General features: G+C 51.6%; 1 protein-coding gene and 1 pseudogene across 1 annotated transcript; both read right to left on the minus strand.

Annotated features, from left to right (window-relative positions):
* Positions 1-9,091: 9,091 nt before the first annotated feature.
* LOC123038501 (uncharacterized) lies at positions 9,092-9,230 on the minus strand (annotated as a pseudogene).
* A 1,272-nt stretch (positions 9,231-10,502) lies between these two features.
* On the minus strand, positions 10,503-12,652 carry LOC123184581 (uncharacterized). Its single transcript, XM_044596681.1, has 3 exons — positions 12,056-12,652; positions 11,657-11,926; positions 10,503-10,894 (listed from the first exon to the last, which is right to left on the minus strand). Exons 1-3 carry the CDS (start codon positions 12,528-12,530, stop codon positions 10,857-10,859), a joined length of 783 nt encoding a protein of 260 aa, XP_044452616.1. The 5' UTR covers positions 12,531-12,652; the 3' UTR covers positions 10,503-10,856.
* Between the last annotated feature and the right edge of the window lie 5,199 nt (positions 12,653-17,851).

Consider the following 17,851-nt stretch of genomic DNA (forward strand, 5'->3'; position numbering starts at 1 on the left):
CACAAAGTGGCCGGAAGTGGAACCAGTGAGAAAGGTGACAGCACAGTCAGCAGTCAAGTTCTTCAGGTCAATTGTTTGCCGCTTCGGGATTCCTAACAGGATAATCACCGACAACGGTACATAATTCACGAGCCGCACCTTCATGCAGTACGTCCAAGATCTTGGCGCCAAGGTCTGCTTCGCTTCTGTTGCTCACCCGAGAAGCAACGGTCAAGCGGAGAGGGAAAATGCTGAAGTGCTGCGCGGGCTCAAGACCAGAACTTTCGACAGGTTGTACAAGTGCGGAAGAAACTGGATCGAGGAACTGCCGGTGGTTCTTTGGTCGATCAGAACGACGCCAAATCGAGCCACTGGCCAGACACCTTTCTCTTTAGTCTATGGAGCAGAGGCAGTTATCCCCACGGAACTCGTATACGGGTCACCTCGAGTGCTCGCTTATGATGAGCTTGAGCAAAAGCAGCTGCGACAAAGATGACGCGTTGCTCCTTGAGGAAGATCGTCTTCAGGCTGCTGTGCGAGCTGCTCGCTACCAGCAAGCTTTGCGCCGCTACCATAGCCGCAAAGTTAATGCCAGAAGTCTCGAGGAAGGCGACCTTGTTCTTCGGCGTGTTCAGTCCGCCAAGAATTCCAACAAGTTGACGCTGAAGTGGGAAGGCCCTTACCGGGTGAAACGAGTCACTAGGCCTGGCGCTGTCCGCCTTGAGACCGAAGATGGCATTCCGGTGAGCAACTACTGGAACATTGAGCATCTTCGTAAGGTTCCGGCAACCACCTTTTGTACAAGTCTTGCCGCTGTTGCATGTAATCCTTTGTACAAAGCCGGGCGCAGACCCCGTGCATAAGTAAAGTTAATATGCTCCGCGCATCTTGTCAATTTCATGCTTTCTATATTATGCATATGTGATCTGACACTTTGTGCAGCATCTACTCCCTGGTAAGCAATAACGAGCCATAAGGCTCCATATCTGTATTTTCTCTTCTTTCTTTTTCACAAGGAAAGGAAGGTTCCCTCGCGCACAAGTTTGCCGGGGGGGGGGGAAAGGAGAAGAAAAGGGTATAAACCAGGCGTCGTTCAAGAATTTCGCCTTGCCGGGAAGCAAACAACAGAAAAGATAAGTTGCCAAAGTTTGAGCAGTCAGATTTTTTAAAAATTTTAAGTTATCTTCCTTGAACGACCGTACTTTGTATGGAAAACCTGTGCGCGGAGGATCAGCTCGTAGCTAGTGGCGCCCTTACTTTGTTTCGAGTCCGCTCAACAACTTAAGTGAGCTGCGACTAGTTATCGCGCCCTTACTTTGTTTCGAGTCCGCTCAACAACTTAAGTGAGCTGCGACTAGTTGCGACAAGGTCTCTTGTCGGTAGCGGCACCGCCAGCAGGCTGCTGACGTCCCGCACTCAGCGCTCTCGGCTAAGGTGCCTGCGCCGGCAAGTTCCCTAAAAGCGTAGGGTAAAAGCATACAAAGCAAGGAGTCAAGTAAAAGGAATAACATTGCAATGGCTACCCAAAATAAAGTTATATTACAAAATAGCTTGTCGCAGCTCTAACAGATCGTTTTCATAACTTGATCGACATCGACAAGAAAAAGGAGGAAACGGGCGGCCTAGTCTGCGCGGTCGCCCTCAATCCTCTTGATCCCGCTCACCTTGTCCACAATGGGTGCGACAAGGGCCTTGAGCTCCTCCAGATCGGCATCCGGCGGCAAGGTCCTGAGGACATTGGTGAGGCGGAGGCCCGGGTTGCGGAAGGCCACCTTCATCAACATCTTCTGAAGGGCTCCCGCGCAGATCTTGCGCGACTCGTCGGCCAGCTGCTTTGGGATCCTCTACCGGAGTCGTTGGAGGGCCGTCGCCACGCCTTTGAAGAACAGGGTGAGCTTGGCGCTGGGCTGGAGGCTCTCGTCGGAGGGATACCCGAGATCCGCCATCCCTAGCTGCGCCATCTCCCTGTCGATATCCGTGGCAACATTCACCAGACTCTCCGTCCAGTGCTCCACAGTTTCCCTGAAGGCATTTTGGGTGGCGGCAACACTCTCTAGCAGCGCCTTGTCGGCCTTGATCTCCTCCCTCAAGGCCACCTCATGCTTCTTGGCGCTGTCCAACGTCTTGGTCAAAGCGGTCAGCTTCAACTCAAGAACCGTGTTGGAGTCCTCGGCGGCGCTGAGCTCTTTGCTCTTCTCGGCGAGAGCGGCCTCCAGCTGCGCCACCCTCGTCTCCAACTCCTTCTTGGCGGCCTCGGCGGCGGCGGCAGCATCCTCCGCTTGCTTGAGGGCTCCGCCAAGTGTTTCCTCGCGCGCGGCAAGATCCTCCTCATGGGCGTCAAGATTAACCTTCCGCTGCGCCAGCTCGCCCTCCTCCGCGGATAGCTTCATAGCGGCAAGCCGCTGTTGCTCTTCGACTTCAGCCTTCTCGAGGAGGAAGGCCTTCTGCGCTTCGTCGAGTTGCTCCCTCTCCTCTGCCAAGGACCGACGAGCTTCCTGATGGAAGCCCCAGAGCTCCTCCGCGCGCTTCTCGATGTCTGCTCCTGCCTTCGCGACAAGTGCCTCGCGGGACTCCAGCTTGGCTTGCCACGCGCGGTAGAGCGACACCAGCTTCCGCAGCAGCCGCTCCTCCTCAGGCTCGTTGCTGCTGCTGCTTGGCGCGTCAACCACCATCAACCCAGCGGAGGCGAGCACTTCCCCGTCGAAGATCTCTCCCTCGACCGGCGCCCTGGAGCTTGACGCCCAGGGGAGGTTGATGAAGACGTCATCACCGGCCTTCAAATAGACGCCTGGCTGGGGCTCCTCGGAGTTTGGCGCTGCGGCATCGACGGACGGGTTGGCGGTCGGCGTAGCGTCTGGCGCTCCTGCGGCCTCAGGGCCGTCAGTACGATCGCCAGACCCCTCGCCAGTTGCTGCGGCAGCCTTGGCGGTCTCGGCGCCGGCGGGATCGTCAGCGCCGGCTGCTCCTTCGGTAGCAACCTCGGTCTCCATCTGCTCCGTGGCGGATGGGTCTGACGGCCGGAGAGGGGAGAAGAGTCAAGCAAAATCCAACAAAAACCCAAGAACAAGAACCCAAGGGAAGCCTTGAAGCGAAGGGATTACCTGTGCCGGGTTCTGCAGTCGTGGTCTCGCCGTCGGGGGGCCGCTGGTGCTGTCCCTTGCCGGAGAACCCTCCCTTGCCGGAGAGCTCTCCCTTGTCGGGGGATTCTCCCTTGGCTCCTGGTGAGGCTGCTCTGCTCCTACACAAATCAGCAAGCAGATATCAGCAAAGACAAGTACCCATGCGCGCCTCGCAGCGGAAAGTAAACCATATACTTACGCTGGGGGCTGCTCTGGAGAAGGGTTGCCGGGTCTGGCAAGGTTGTCTCGGGCGTGCCCCCCGCCGTCGCGGTGGGTTCGTCCTCGATGATGATCACCGGGACCTTGGCCCTCTTTGCTGCTCTCTGGGCCAGAGTCCTAAAGAGGAACAAGTTCAGAGAAAAGCAAGTGAGAAACAAGACAAACAACAAGAATTGAAGAAACGCAAGTACAGCAAGAGAAGCTTACTCTTCTTCTTCTTCCTCGTCGGAGCTGAACACGGAGAAGTCGAAGTCCGACGCGCGCCCGGCGCGAGGAGGTGGAGGAGAAGCTTCCCTTGGCCGCTTGGCGGGAGCAATGGCGGTGGTCTGAGACGACCCCGCTCCGGCTGCCGGCGCGGCGTGAGCAGCGGCAGGAACTGAAGCGGTGGTCCGGCTAGACTCCGCTCCAGTTCCTGTCACCGCATGAGGCGCTCCCGCGGCAACGGTGGTTGTCGCGGTGGAGCGCGTCACGCGGCGTGGCGACTGTTGACCCGCTTGCCGCTCCGCCACGTCACCGGCCTTGCGGAGACGCCTTCTTGGTGGGGATGGAGGCTCTGCTTGCGGCGAGCTGCCTGAAGATGAGGAGGAAGAAGAGTTGATGTCCAGTGAGCCGCTCGTATCCTTGGCGGGCTCGCTTGGCTCGGCGTCACGCCCGGCAAGCTCCTTCTTGCCGGCGGGCTCCCCTCGCTCGGCACGGCTTGCCGCCTCTGCTGCATCTGCCTCCTCCACGGTGAATCCAAATTCGCCCGCGGCCGCGGCTGCCGCCGCCTCTTCCAGCCTAGTGGCGATGAGTGCAAAATCCGCATCGGTGGTGTTGCGGGTGAGGCCATCCTTCTCGTCAGAGCGGATCGGAACTTCCACCAAGTCATCGAAGAACTGCTGCACGACATCGTCTGCGGGCTCCTGCCAAGTTGGCACAATTCCGTGCGAGTTGCACTCCGGCATCATTGCACGGATGCGGTCGAGCGAGGAATTGTTGCACAGCGGAACAACACCCCCCGGCAACCTGAAGACCTTGGGATGTTGGGGGTCATACTTGAACAGCTCCTGCAGCATCGCGTGGAGCTCCAGGACAGTGAAGTTGTAGTTGAGGCCCGGCCGCAGCCTCATGATGTCTGCCGCATTCTTGAACTCCCAAGTGGGCCTCCCTCGTTCCTGCAGGGGGGCGATGCGGCGGCGAAGAAAGTCTGCGCCAACAGCGCCTACAGTAAGCCCGGCAAGCCTGAGGCGTAGGATCCTGGTGACGGCAATCTTCAGCCTGTCGTCTTCCGGGGCCACGTCACTCCAATCGCTGCCGCGTGCTACTGGGGTTTGGCGCCGGGTGGTGAATGGCTGCGGGTTCTCCTCGACAATCCAGCACCAATCTGCTCTCCACTCCTCCCACTTGCCGTGGAATTCTCCCTCCAGATAGGTTTCTTTCTTGTCGGCCCTCGAGATCCAGGCGATTCCGCCGGATAGTGGCTCCCCTCTCTCTACTCGGGGTATGAAGAAATGGCGGAAGAGAGTTACACTGGGGTGGACTCCGACAAAGTTTTCGCAAAGATGTGCGAAAACTGCCATGGTCAGAACGGCATTGGGGGTGAAGTCAAGGAGGTGGAATCCGTAGGTATTCAAGATGTAGTAGAAGAACTCAGAGAAGGGCGGGCAGAGCCCGCAGTAGAAGAACAATGCGAAGAAGGGGTATCCGTTTGGGGCCTTCTTCCAAGCGGCGGCGGGGAGTACCTTCGTGCGCGGATGCGCGCGCGTCTCCGTCGACCAGAAGAGGTAGTAGTTCTCCCTCAGCTCCTTCGCGGCAAGCTTGGGGGGGAAGACGGCCCGCTCCTTCCGCAGCGCCGCAAGCCGCTGCGCCTCGGTCGACTTCACGACCTTCCCCTTATCGGCTTTTGGAGCCATGGCGGAAGTGGTGGAGGAGGTCGACGGTGTTGGTGGTACTGGTGGCGATGGGGGGCGGAGCGCTGCTCTCTCTCTCTCAGCTTTGGGAAGGCGAGGGAGCGGCGGAGATTTCTGAGATTGGAAGCAGCAACGGGCGAATGGGCGAACTTCCCCTATTTCCCCTGCTTATAAAGAAGGAGGGGGCGGACGTTCCACATTTCCGAATAAACAAACCACCCATGATCTCTCCCACGACGCCGCATTCAACGCGTGCCGTTTGGGGAGGGCGCGGTGGATACGGAGTGAGATACGGCGTAACCTAGGCCGCGCGTGCCCGTGCCCTGTTTTGGGCCTGGCCCAACAGCGCTCGGCACCGTGTATGGCCTAGGCCCGGGGGCTCCTGTCGGTGTACTAGAGTAGGGGTACCCTAGTATCCCAAACTTGTGCATGGGCAGTCGCAGCATCCCGCGGCAAGGCTTGCCGGGTGACCGCCAAGGTCCTCCGTGGTTCTTTTGGAGCCATTCAAGAACAAAGTATCCAAGCCAAGGAGACAAGACCCCGGCAAGAGGAGCTTGCCGGGAAGGCCAACCAAGGCAAGGCGCTTAAGGAGACAAGACCCCGGCAAGAGGAGCTTGCCGAGAAGGCCACCCAGGGCATCTCAAGGAACTTGCCGCGGCGCACCTCGCGTCCCGGCAAGGCCCGGTGAGCGATAAGCTCCCGGACGCGACAAGACAACGACCGCGGCAAGGCGCTTGCCGCGGCAAGCCACCACTCTGTGCCCGCGCTCCAGCACATCCTCCAACGTGTCGCTCTGGGACCCTTCCAGGCGTGCGTGGCGGGAGGCTGTGCAGCCAGCGGTGCGCAGTGGCGAGCGGCGCTGACAAGATTGCCATCGTGGCGAGCGGTGGCGTCCCTGACGGCCCCTTTTGCACTGTTTAGGCGACACAGATGGGCATTTAATGCCCTTGTCCCCTGCCGTCAGGGTTAGGTATGATACACTATAGTGAGTAGCTGTACCTACCGCAGCACCTTTCCATTTTTACCCTTGTCTACGTTGCCACCTGTCGGTGACCCCTTGAGCATATAAAAGGGGGCCCATGCGCAACGTAGGGGGGGTTGGTTGGTTAGCGGGTTAGCTAGTTAACCAGTACAGAGAACACTCACGCTCGGTCTGGCTAGCCGCTGGGGTGTACCGTAGCATTCCGCGCTCCCGAGCAAGAGATCAATACAAACCACAAGGCAGGAGTAGGGTTTTACGCATCCGTGCGGCTCGAACCTGGGTAAACTGCTCGCGTGCTTCGCCTCGATCCGCTCTTTGCACGACCTCCGCCCTCACCGAATTGAAAGGGACTCGGCCCGCCGGTCCCATAGGTGTTCGTGGATCAGTCCCCCGGCAGCTAGTCGCTTGCTGCAGCTCCACTTAATTACCTCGCCTTACCTATAAGCTTAAATAGTCTTGATCGCGAGGGTGCGAGATTGCTGAGTCCCTGTGGCTCACAGATTACTTCCAAACCAGATGCAGGGCCAGATGACTCCGTTCTTGATGACGCGCTTGAGCTCAAGTGGGAGTTCGACGAGGACTCACGCTGATACTACGTGTCTTTTCCTGATGATCAGTAGTGGTGCCCAGTTGGGGTGATCGGGACCGTGTCGCATGTTGGGTTATCTTTTATTTTGGCGCCGTAGTCGGGCCATGAGTGTTTGATTGATGTAATGCTATTTATGTACTTTGATTGATGTGGCGAGTGTAAGCCAACTATGTATCTCCCCGTTTATTATCTATATTACGTGGGATGTTGTGAAGATTGCCTAACTTGTGACATTGCTTTCAATGCGGTTATGCCTCTAAGTCGTGCCTCGACACGTGGGAGCTATAGCCGCATCGAGGGCGTTACAGATGTGAACTAGGTTATTGACTCTAGTAAACCCTTTGAGTGTTGGTCACATAATGATGTAAACTATTGGTGTTAAATCACATGGCAATGTGAACTAGATTATTGACTCTAGTGCAAGTGGGAGACTGAAGGAAATATGCCCTAGAGGCAATAATAAAGTTATTATTTATTTCCTTATTTCATGATAAATGTTTATTATTCATGCTAGAATTGTATTAACCGGAAACATAATACATGTGTGAATACCTAGACAAACAGAGTGTCACTAGTATGCCTCTACTTGACTAGCTCGTTAATCAAAGATGGTTATGTTTCCTAACCATAGACAAAGAGTTGTTATTTGATTAACGGGATCACATCATTAGGAGAATGATGTGATTGACTTGACCCATTCCGTTAGCTTAGCACTTGATCGTTTAGTATGTTGCTATTGCTTTCTTCATGACTTATACATGTTCCTATGACTATGAGATTATGCAACTCCCGTTTACCGGAGGAACACTTTGTGTGCTACCAAACGTCACAACGTAACTGGGTGATTATAAAGGAGCTCTACAGGTGTCTCCAAAGGTACATGTTGGGTTGGCATATTTCGAGATTAGGATTTGTCACTCCGATTGTCGGAGAGGTATCTCTGGGCCCTCTCGGTAATGCACATCACATAAGCCTTGCAAGCATTGCAACTAATGAGTTAGTTGCGAGATGATGTATTACGGAATGAGTAAAGAGACTTGCCGGTAACAAGATTGAACTAGGTATTGAGATACCGACGATCGAATCTCGGGCAAGTAACATACCGATGACAAAGGGAACAACGTATGTTGTTATGCGGTCTGACCGATAAAGATCTTCGTAGAATATGTAGGAGCCAATATGAGCATCCAGGTTCCGCTATTGGTTATTGACCGGAGACGTGTCTCGGTCATGTCTACATTATTCTCGAACCCGTAGGGTCCGCACGCTTAAGGTTTCGATGACAGTTTCATTATGAGTTTATATGTTTTGATGTACCGAAGGAGTTCGGAGTCCCGGATGAGATCGGGGACATGACGAGGAGTGTCTCGAAATGGTCGAGACATAAAGATTGATATATTGGACGACTATATTCTGACACCGGAAGTGTTCCGGGAAAGTTTCGGATAAAACCGGAGTATCGGGGGGTTACCGGAACCCCCCGGGGGGTTGATGGGCCTCACGGGCCTAAAGTGGAGAAGAGGAGGGGCAGCCAGGGCAGGCCGCGCGCCCCCTCTCCCCCTAGTCCGAATTGGACAAGGAGGGAGGGGCGGCGTCCCCCTTTCCTTCCTCTCCTCTCTCCCTTCCTCCCCCCTCTCCTACTTGGACAAGGAAAAGGAGGGAGTCCTACTCCCGGTAGGAGTAGGACTCCTCCCTGGCGCGCCTCATCATGGCCGGCCGCCCCCCCTTGCTCTTTTATATACGGGGGCAGGGGGCACCTCTAGACACAACAATTGATCCTTGAGATCTCTTAGCCGTTTGCGGTGCCCCCCTCCACCATAATCCTCGATATTATTGTAGCGGTGCTTAGGCGAAGCCCTGCGACGGTAGAACATCAAGATCATCACCATGCCGTCGTGCTGACGGAACTCTTCCCCGACACTTTGCTGGATCGGAGTCCGGGGATCGTCATCGAGCTGAACGTGTGCTAAAACTCGGAGGTGCCGTAGTTTCGGTGCTTGATCGGTCGGGCCGTGAAGACGTACGACTACATCAACCGCGTTGTTATAACGCTTCCGCTTTCGGTCTACAAGGGTACGTGGACAACACTCTCCCCTCTCGTTGCTATGCATCATCATGATCTTGCGTGTGCGTAGGAATTTTTTTGAAATTACTACGTTCCCCAACACGGAGTTACTGCAGCTGCCACCACCTTGCTTGCCCTTGTGTCGAGGAGGACCACGGTGATGGGATGAGTACCCGCCGCGCCCGCGGGTGGCCGCGTTTGCCGAAGACTTGAAGCCGCTGCCCGTGCTATGGAACTGCGCAACACGCTGATCAAAGTTGCTCAGCATGGCGTACAGCTCATCGAGAGAGACCGGCGTGACGCGGGCGTCGAGGGCAGAGACGAGGGGCTGGTAGTCCATGTCCAGCCCGTGCAGTAGGTAGGAGATCAGTTCATCATCCTGGATGGGCTTGCCGGCCGCGGCGAGTTCATCGGCCAGGCCGCGCATAGAGGCATAATACGCGGCAACAGATTGGTTGCCCTTCTATGCATTGATCAAAGCAGTGCGAATGTTGTTAACACGACTCAGAGATTGAGAGGAAAACATGCCTGCGAGCGCCGCCCAGAGAGCGTGCGCGGTGGTTTACGGTCACCGTGATCAGCACTTCTTTGGAGAGGTTGTTGAGGAGGTATCCGAGCACTTGTTGATCCTCCTTCATCCAGATGGGATGGAGAGGGTTGGGCTCGGTCGTCTCCTTGCCTTCCTTGTCCTTGGTGACGAGGAGGCGGGCGGGTTTCGGCATGGTCCCGTCGACATAGCCGAAGAGCCCGGCTCCCCTCAGCTGCGGCGTAACTTGCGTTCGCCATAGGACGTAGTTCGTCCGAGAGAGCTTCTCCGTGACTTGGCCGCTGAGGTTGGATTGAGTGGCGCTAGAGGAAGACATGGCTTGGCACTAGATGGAAGCTAGGGTTTTGGAAGAGGAGACTCTGATTACCATGTGCGAATAGGCGAAAGTGTCTTACCCTCGATGTGAGGGGGCGCGTTGCATGTTATAGGCTGCAGGGGCGCACCTCCCTGGCAAATAGCGCATACAAGTTTGTTGGAGAAGATTACAACTTGGAGAGGAAGAGATAAAGAGATAAGAGGTTTACAAGATATTGAACTACTTGTCTAACAACCTAGTCTATCTCCTGGACATCTCCTTGCGCGCCAAGTCTGGACTCCAACGTGACATGAATATGTGTTTAACACTCATGAGTACGATAAACCTGGTGAAAAAAATACTATGTGTCAGTTATGACCATATATAAGCAGTTGATGGCATTTTTTTCCTTTTCATTTTGCCTAGCAGAGAAGATGTATGCTGTTGGAGCAGCAAACTGAAGTTATGAGCCTGCAAATAGTGAAATCCCCGAACTGTGCTTTGGTGATGTGTCGCTCGATACAAAATTCGCTTCTCCTAATTATCTAGGTTCAGATAACCCGACAATGTTTACCCATTTGTTTACGGGTCCAAAATTGTCTTTCGAAATAGCGAGGCCAATCTGGCACTAGGTGTTTGACAGATTTTGCAAGGATTCAGGTTATTTATTTTTTAAAGCTTTGTACTATTCTATCATAAGGCCTTTTCTGCTTTAAGGCCAGGAGTTAAGGACTCTAAAAACACAGAAAACAGCAAAACGAAAAACATGATCAATAGCTCACAGGAAGAACCCACTGCATTCTGCATTCTTCATTTCTAAAAGGAATGAAGGACCATCAGCTCATTGCAAAAGCTACTGCATTTTCCAGTTATGTGAAATGCACGATCCAAAAATATTGCAGGACCATCAACTTATTGCAAGTACCCTACGGTGAAACGCTTTGTCTATGAAGCCATGGCAATCATATCATGAATGTTAGAGGAGGTACTACATTCCAGCATCACTACAAAATTGTTCAGCCATTGGTCGCAACACTTTCAGTAGTTCTGAATCGAGACCTGCTGAGTTTTCTGAATCTGTATTTATCCATCTATAGGCAAAAGTTGACGCCATCATATCCGAGGCAGCGAAACTTGTGAACTGTCAGGACTCCCGCTCTGATCTTCCTCTACTATGCATCGACATCCGGGTATCGCAGCGCATCGTAGCCTGAATTAGCAGAAATTATGAGCGAGTTAGGCGGCAGACCAATAATCAATAACAAGATCAAGAAGAAACAACCTGAAACAATGTAATGTGCAAGGAACTAAAGGTTGTAAGGTACTACCTGAATTTTATTCACAGGTTAGAAATTAGTTTCTTCTCTGCAAAAGGTGAAATGAGATGACCGAAATTGAGTTGGCCTTTTAGCTTCCATAATTTCTACTAGCGCCAAACATATGGAATGGTCGAACGGAATTATCTGAATCAAGAAGAGAAATGTCCAACTAGCTTTGATAAATCCACATGGCACCTACTATTTTCATCCAACTACTTTTAACTTTTCTACAGGACTACACCCAGGTTCTAACAGAATGTATCACAATATTACAGGCCATGTGCAGAAACAAGATTTGATTTACCACTGTTGGAACCTGAATTTTGTTCACAGGTTATTCAAGACTAGTAAAATGGGCTAAATCAAACGGATATCATCACCGGCCATCTTTTACTTATCTACTAGTACAAGATTGCAGCAGTTGCAGACACCTAACAGTTTCAGTTAACTGTTTTTCAGACTAAAACAGTTTCAGTAAATGAATCTAAAAAACAGACAATTTCAATAACTGTTTTTTAGACCACAACAGTTTCAGTAACCTGTTTGTCAGATTGTAACTGCTTCAGTAAGCTAAAATAAACCCCAAAAGAATACCGGTTTTCACTTGTTGCCACCATTAGGAAATATGTAGGGGCATGGAGAGAGGCTCTCACCAGGGGTCCCGGCCAGGAAGACGACAATCTCGAGGATCTCGCCGTCGCCGTAGCCGCCATGGGGCACGACGAGCGGGGTCAGCCTCCCGTAGCGGCCCGCTCGGACGCACATGGCGATGTTCGGGTCGTCCACGCCGGCAGCGACGCGGAACGCCAGGTCGTCCCTCAGGCGGAACACGGACCTCCCCTTGAACAAGAACAGGCGCCAGCCGTCGACCTCCTCGAGCGCCCGCACGAACAGAATATGGCGGAGAGGCATCTTGGGCGAGTCTGCAGTTGAACCATTAACCATCTCACTCACTCAGGAAGCACTAATTTGGCAAGAAGCTGAAAGAAACTACTCATAACACAATCGCAATCGCCGAAAGCAATTCAAGAAGCGGGTCATGGCGAGCTCACCGGAAGCGGACCAGGAATGGCAGGCATGCCCGCCTCTCTGAAGGGGATGGGCTCGACGACCCAGTACATCATGGGGCTGGCGTCGTCGTCGACGCTGACGCCGGAGGAGTTCCAGGGGAGGTACTTGCCATTGGCGCGGAGGTAGGACGACGTCGTCCTCGAAGCCCGACCCGACGGCCCGCCACATGATGGCCTCCACCTCCGGAAGGTCGTAATCGCTCAGCTCCGCGCGGAGGCCTATGTGGCCGAGCCGTGCCGGCCTGGCCGCGGCGGCGAGGTAGCGGCCGTAGGCGGCGCTGTGGAGGAGCAAGTACGGGCCTTCGTCGCCGTGGTAGATGTGCACCGCCCACGCCGCGTTCATGGACGCGCGGGGCTCGCGGAGCGTGACGCCCACCCCGTCGTCGGCGGCGTGGAGGTAGGTGCGCTGCACGAGGTTCCGCAGCCGCACGTGGTGCCCGTCGTGGAACAGGTCCATCGGTCGCCGGCGCCGGAGAGCTGAGGCGGTGGGCGCTGAGCGGTGGAGAGAGGGCGAGGGGTTCTTGGTTTCTTGGGACTCCGGGGAGAAAAGCTGTTGGTTGAGGCGGTTGCGTTGGGCGCCAAAGGCGATGTATTTCAAGGCGCGGCAGGTGCGGGCTTGCGGGCCGTGTCCTCTGCCCAGCCCACACTACCCAGCTTGCGGGCCGTATCCTCTTCCTGCACAGGCCTGCGCGCGAGCCGCTTCCTTCCTTCTCTCCCGCTCTGCGTTATTCTCATGCGAGGACTGGACAAATGCGGGTTCCTGGGAGCAACTAATTAACGAGCACTCCTTCAGAAGCCTCGCAATGATAAGCGCCACTTGACACGCTCTCAGCCATTTGCCACTTCTTTCAGATTTTATATTTTTATTTTTCCGCACGCGTTTTTGGCCTTTTAGACGGTTTTTTCTTTGGGTTTTTTCGACGTTTCGGTTTTCTATTGGTCTTCCTTAGAGGGTAAAAAAAATTCAATTTTTTTTGCTTGAAAAAATGCATTTTTTCCTTTCACAGGAGTCACGGTTTTGCTTCTGTAAAAGGCATGGTTGTGCTTTCGTGAGATTCACGGCCGTGCCTTTCGGAAACGAAAAAAAACGCATTTTCTGTTTTTTCCCTCCGCGAGAGGCATGATTTTGCTTCCGCTAGAGGCATGGTTGTGCTTTCGTGAGAGTCACGGCCGTGCCTTTCGGAAACGAAAAAAAACGCGTTCCTTTTGCGAGAGGCACGGTTTTACTTCCGCGAGAGGCACGGTTGTGCTTTCACGAGAGGCACGTGCGTGCCTCTTTTAGAAAGGGAAAAAACCCGTGCTTCCGGGTCGGTTTTTTTGTTCAATTTTTTTCATGAAAACCTATCAACATGGGATTTAGTTTTGAAGATCTCGACGCGAGGAATCCAACGATGAAAACGGTTCAAAATTTAGACGCACGGTTTAAAATATAAATTGTTTTGAATAAATGGATCTACGAGAAAAAAGAAAACTCCCAAGTTACGACAAATGGCATATAACGTGCCACTTGTCGCAACTTGGAAGGTGGGAGTGATCTTTATAACGAGTACTCCTTAATTAGTGATTTCTCGGGTTCCTATATGGCGCCGCCGAGCGACCTGGCGCGCACCCATGGCACGCTGGACGTTTGTATGTGCCAGCCCATATTTTATTTATTTTCTTTTCATTTTTGCGTTAGATCTCTTTTTCTTTTTATTTTTTCCTTTTCTTTTTCTTTTTTCCTTTTCTTTCTCTTTTCTTTTTTGCTTTTCTCTTTCCTTTTTCCTTTTTTATTTTCTTTCCAAATTTGTGAGCATTTTTTATCAAATTCAGAAAATGTTCGTCAATGTGTAACAATGCTTAACGATTCAAAAAGTGTTCATAAAATTCCTTTTTTGTTCATCAAATTTCAAAATTTGCTGATCGTATTAAAAAAATGCTTATCAAATTCGAAAATTGTTCATCAATTTCAAAATTTGTTCATCAAATTCAAAAAAAATCGTCGATTTCAAAATTTGTTTATAAAATTCAAAAGTTGTTCATCCATTTTTTCAAAAAAATATTCTTGAATACAAAATTTGTTCATCAAGTTTAAAAAATGTTTGTCATATTCAAATTTTGTTCATGAATTTTTTTTAAATGTACATCATTATTAAAAAATGCTCATATAAATTTGTTCATCAAAATAAAAAAAATCATTAAAGTTCAAAAAATGTTCATTATTTTGAAATTACGAACATTGTTTTACAAAATTCACTTTTTGAATTTTTCAAATTTTCTAAATTACGAATTATTTTGAAGAAAAACGAAAAGCAAAAATAATAATAATAATGTACTAAAAAAACCGGGGCGTTTAGCCCCGCTCATGGGCTGGCCCACTAGGGACGCACGGAGTGGTGCGCGCTGGCATGTTCGCCAGCGCGTCACACGCCATATGGGAGCACTCTGGACAAATTGCTCCCCCGTATCCTCGCATTACAAGCCCGAAGAGGTTCCTAACAATCTTGGGATTTCAGGATGGGTGACTCACTTAGGCTCTTCAAAATAGTTTAGCTAAATTTAACACATGTGTATGGTTCTTCTTCTCCCGAAGCATTGTCGGAATGTCGATGTGCTAAAAGTTCAGGTAGAGAGACCGTGCCTCGGATTTATGTGAGCTCATATTATTTTACTGCAAACACAAATAATATATACATGGGATGCATGAGCATGGAAACTAGCAAATGCATGAACATAAGTGATTGTCGAGTTGTTGTGTATCCAAATGCTTCATGTGGTGAGTGCACCAAACTTCCCTGGCCTATTAAACCTTGAGAACTAGTTTTTTTTTTTAAACGAATCCATCCGATTGCATTACTCTGTGGACGAAGCTGACTCACTCGCCACTAACACTTGTACATCAAGGGTTACATGTTCTACGCTTAACACCTCATACATAGTCATGGAATGTCCATACTTGCTAATACATGAGCTACTCTGTTGTGGAGAAGTCTAGGCCCCGATGAAAAAGCGAGCATCCTAGTCACCCGAAGCCGAAGGCATGACATCCAGCAACAAAGACACTAAAGATATCGGGAACCGCTAGGCATCAGACTACTGATGCCTAGCGATCCTCAGACTACTCCCTTGCCGTAGGATCTGAAGCTGGCCGAGCGTCTGATTGTGGTACTGAAGACGCGCTAGAAATGTTGGTTACCTGCCTGATTTGAGGAAACGAAAGACCAGGCATCCCGTGATTTGAGCAAACTAAACCTTGATTTGAGGAAGCAAATAAGCTTCCGCACCATGCAATTTACTTTCCTTACGAAGAGAGGTTTGCATCCAACCAATATTTGCTTCCAACGTGACAATACTTATTTTGACACCATAAATATTATTTCTAAGGAGCCTGCATTGTAACAGTACATCTCCAGTGCACCAGAGCTATGTTTCCGTCCATTATGAAATTTGCTTCATCTATAACAGTACATTCCCAATACAACAAAGTTATGTTTCCGTCGATTAGGAAGTTTGCTTCCTTGCCGATTGAATGCTTTGATTGTCTTCCCGCAATAAAAAAAAATACTTTCATTGTCGACTGAAAATCACTGAAAATTAACATGGTTCATTGGTTTACATATGTTTTGAACCACCTAAATATTTGCTTCATATGGTCGTCAATATCATAGTGCACCATATTCGCATATCACATGTTTCCTCCATAATACATACTCCCTCCGTTCCAAATTACTCGTCGTGGTTTTAGTTCAAAGTTCCAAATTACTCAATTTGAACTAAAACCACGACGAGTTGAACTAAAACCACGACGAGTAATTTTGGAACGGAGGGAGTATTTGCTTCACTCTGCTAACTCATGTGCTTCCTTACAAGCTGGCAGTGCTAAACACTGTCCACGGAGGGTGCGACTCGAAACGACACGCTTAAGTCATTAACGAAAAACAGTGAGGAAATGTCATTGAAGCATGAAATCAAGTTGTATGAAGCAAAACAAAAATGTAACTGAAGCACATTACTCTAGAGAAATTGCTTCTAAGAGATTGCTCTGATCCAGTAAAAATTTATGTAGAAACAAAAATCATGTTACTTAAACTGCAAACAACACTAGAAATCAAATTTATACAATTTTCTGTGTCAATTCCTGCATCAACACTAGACTACATATGCTTCCTGGCTTCAGAAGATAGTACAGGATGCTTCATCTCTGCATGTCCTCCTGCCCCATCCAACGACTCCATTCTCATCTCTGCTTCCTCTCAGTCTCCGTGAAGCAACGAAGGCACTGACAAACTCACACGAAAACCTGGGTGGCTGCACAGCCCTTTCTTCACTGCTCGGCGACATCTCTCCGGTTGAGATTTAAACGTGTGGGTGGCTGCGACAGAACGAACAGAGGGAGGCGTGGTGGATTAGGAGCTTGGCGGTGTGGTGCGTCGGAAGTAGAACGGTGCCGGGTGCAGCTACCAGATGGGACGGCGCACCGGCCGGTGAATCACACAGCCACAGCCCACAGGCGGGAGGCAGGTTCATGGAGGAGAGATGCAGGCCGGCGAGGGGATTGGCGATGTTAGTGATTCGGGAGTAGGGGGTGGAGATTGGAGCAAGCCAGCAAGGAACGGACTGGTTTATGGCAGGCGAGGTTAATGCGGGTGTGGTAATGGGTGAGGACGTGGCCAAGAAATTCAGGCGATTTTGTAAGGGCGATGCTAGGCGCCGGTGCGCCGGCCGAACGTTTCGGCCGGTCGCACCCTACCCGTTAGATCGGCCCGTCCCGAACAGTTGGATCCTTATCCAACCAGGTCGTCGTCTTTCCCTCGCGAGCGCGTAACGAGCGTCGTCTTCCTCTCGCAAACCCCATCTCGCCGGCCGGCCGCGTTCCCCCTCGTCGCCGCTCCTCCCTCGCCTGCCCTCCTCGTCCCTGGTCGCCGTCCTCGTCGGCCGTCTTTCCCGGCCGCCCTGGTCGCCGGTCGCCCCGGTCCCAGTCCTCGGCGACCATCCTCTTCACCGGCTTCGCCCCATGCAATAGCCCATCCCTGCGGTTGTAGCTTCCATGGCCACCGTTGCAACTCCGGTGGCGACGACCGGAGCTCACCAGCATGCTCATCGGTGTGCTCGCCGGCGCTCATCCCCCGCTTGTGAACAAAAAAAAACGAGCGCCCAGGAAGATGCCCAGTGCTACAAACTACGACGAAAAAAGCTACAATTAGCGATAGGAAAAGCTTCAACCGGCTACGAAAAAAGTTTCAGCCAGTGACAGAAAAAGCTTCATCTAGCGACGAAAAAAGCTTCATCAGACTATAAAAAAAGTTTCAACCGTGGAAACGAAGCCATGGACGAAAAGTTACAACCGGTGACAGAAAAAGCTTCATCTAGCGATGAAAAAAGCTTCATCCGACTATAAAAAAAGTTTCAACAGTGGAAACGAAGCCATGGACGAAAAATGAAAAGTTGCAACTGACAGTTATAAAAGTTACAAACGCATTGAAAAAAGCTTCAAACTTCTTATCTCAGCTGCGTTTTGCTGCAACTGTAGTAAATTTTTGCTACCACCGGCGATTGAATTTGCTACAACCGGTTTCAGCAAAAAAATTGCCGTGGGGGTGTAGTCTGCTATGGCTGGTTGCAGCTCCGGCGTGGCCGGGTCCGGCGAGGTAGGCAGAGCTCCGATGCATGCGAGGTAGGTGTCGCCGTGGTAGCACCCCGTCGCCCCCAGTTGTAGCATCTCCCGTGGTCACCGCTCCTCGGTCACCGGCGAGATGGGATGGTCACCGCGTAGAGCCATGGCAGCTTCGAGCGGGGAGG

This window comes from Triticum aestivum, chromosome 2A (genome assembly GCF_018294505.1).
Source record: "Triticum aestivum cultivar Chinese Spring chromosome 2A, IWGSC CS RefSeq v2.1, whole genome shotgun sequence".
Classification (NCBI taxonomy): Eukaryota; Viridiplantae; Streptophyta; class Magnoliopsida; order Poales; family Poaceae; genus Triticum; species Triticum aestivum.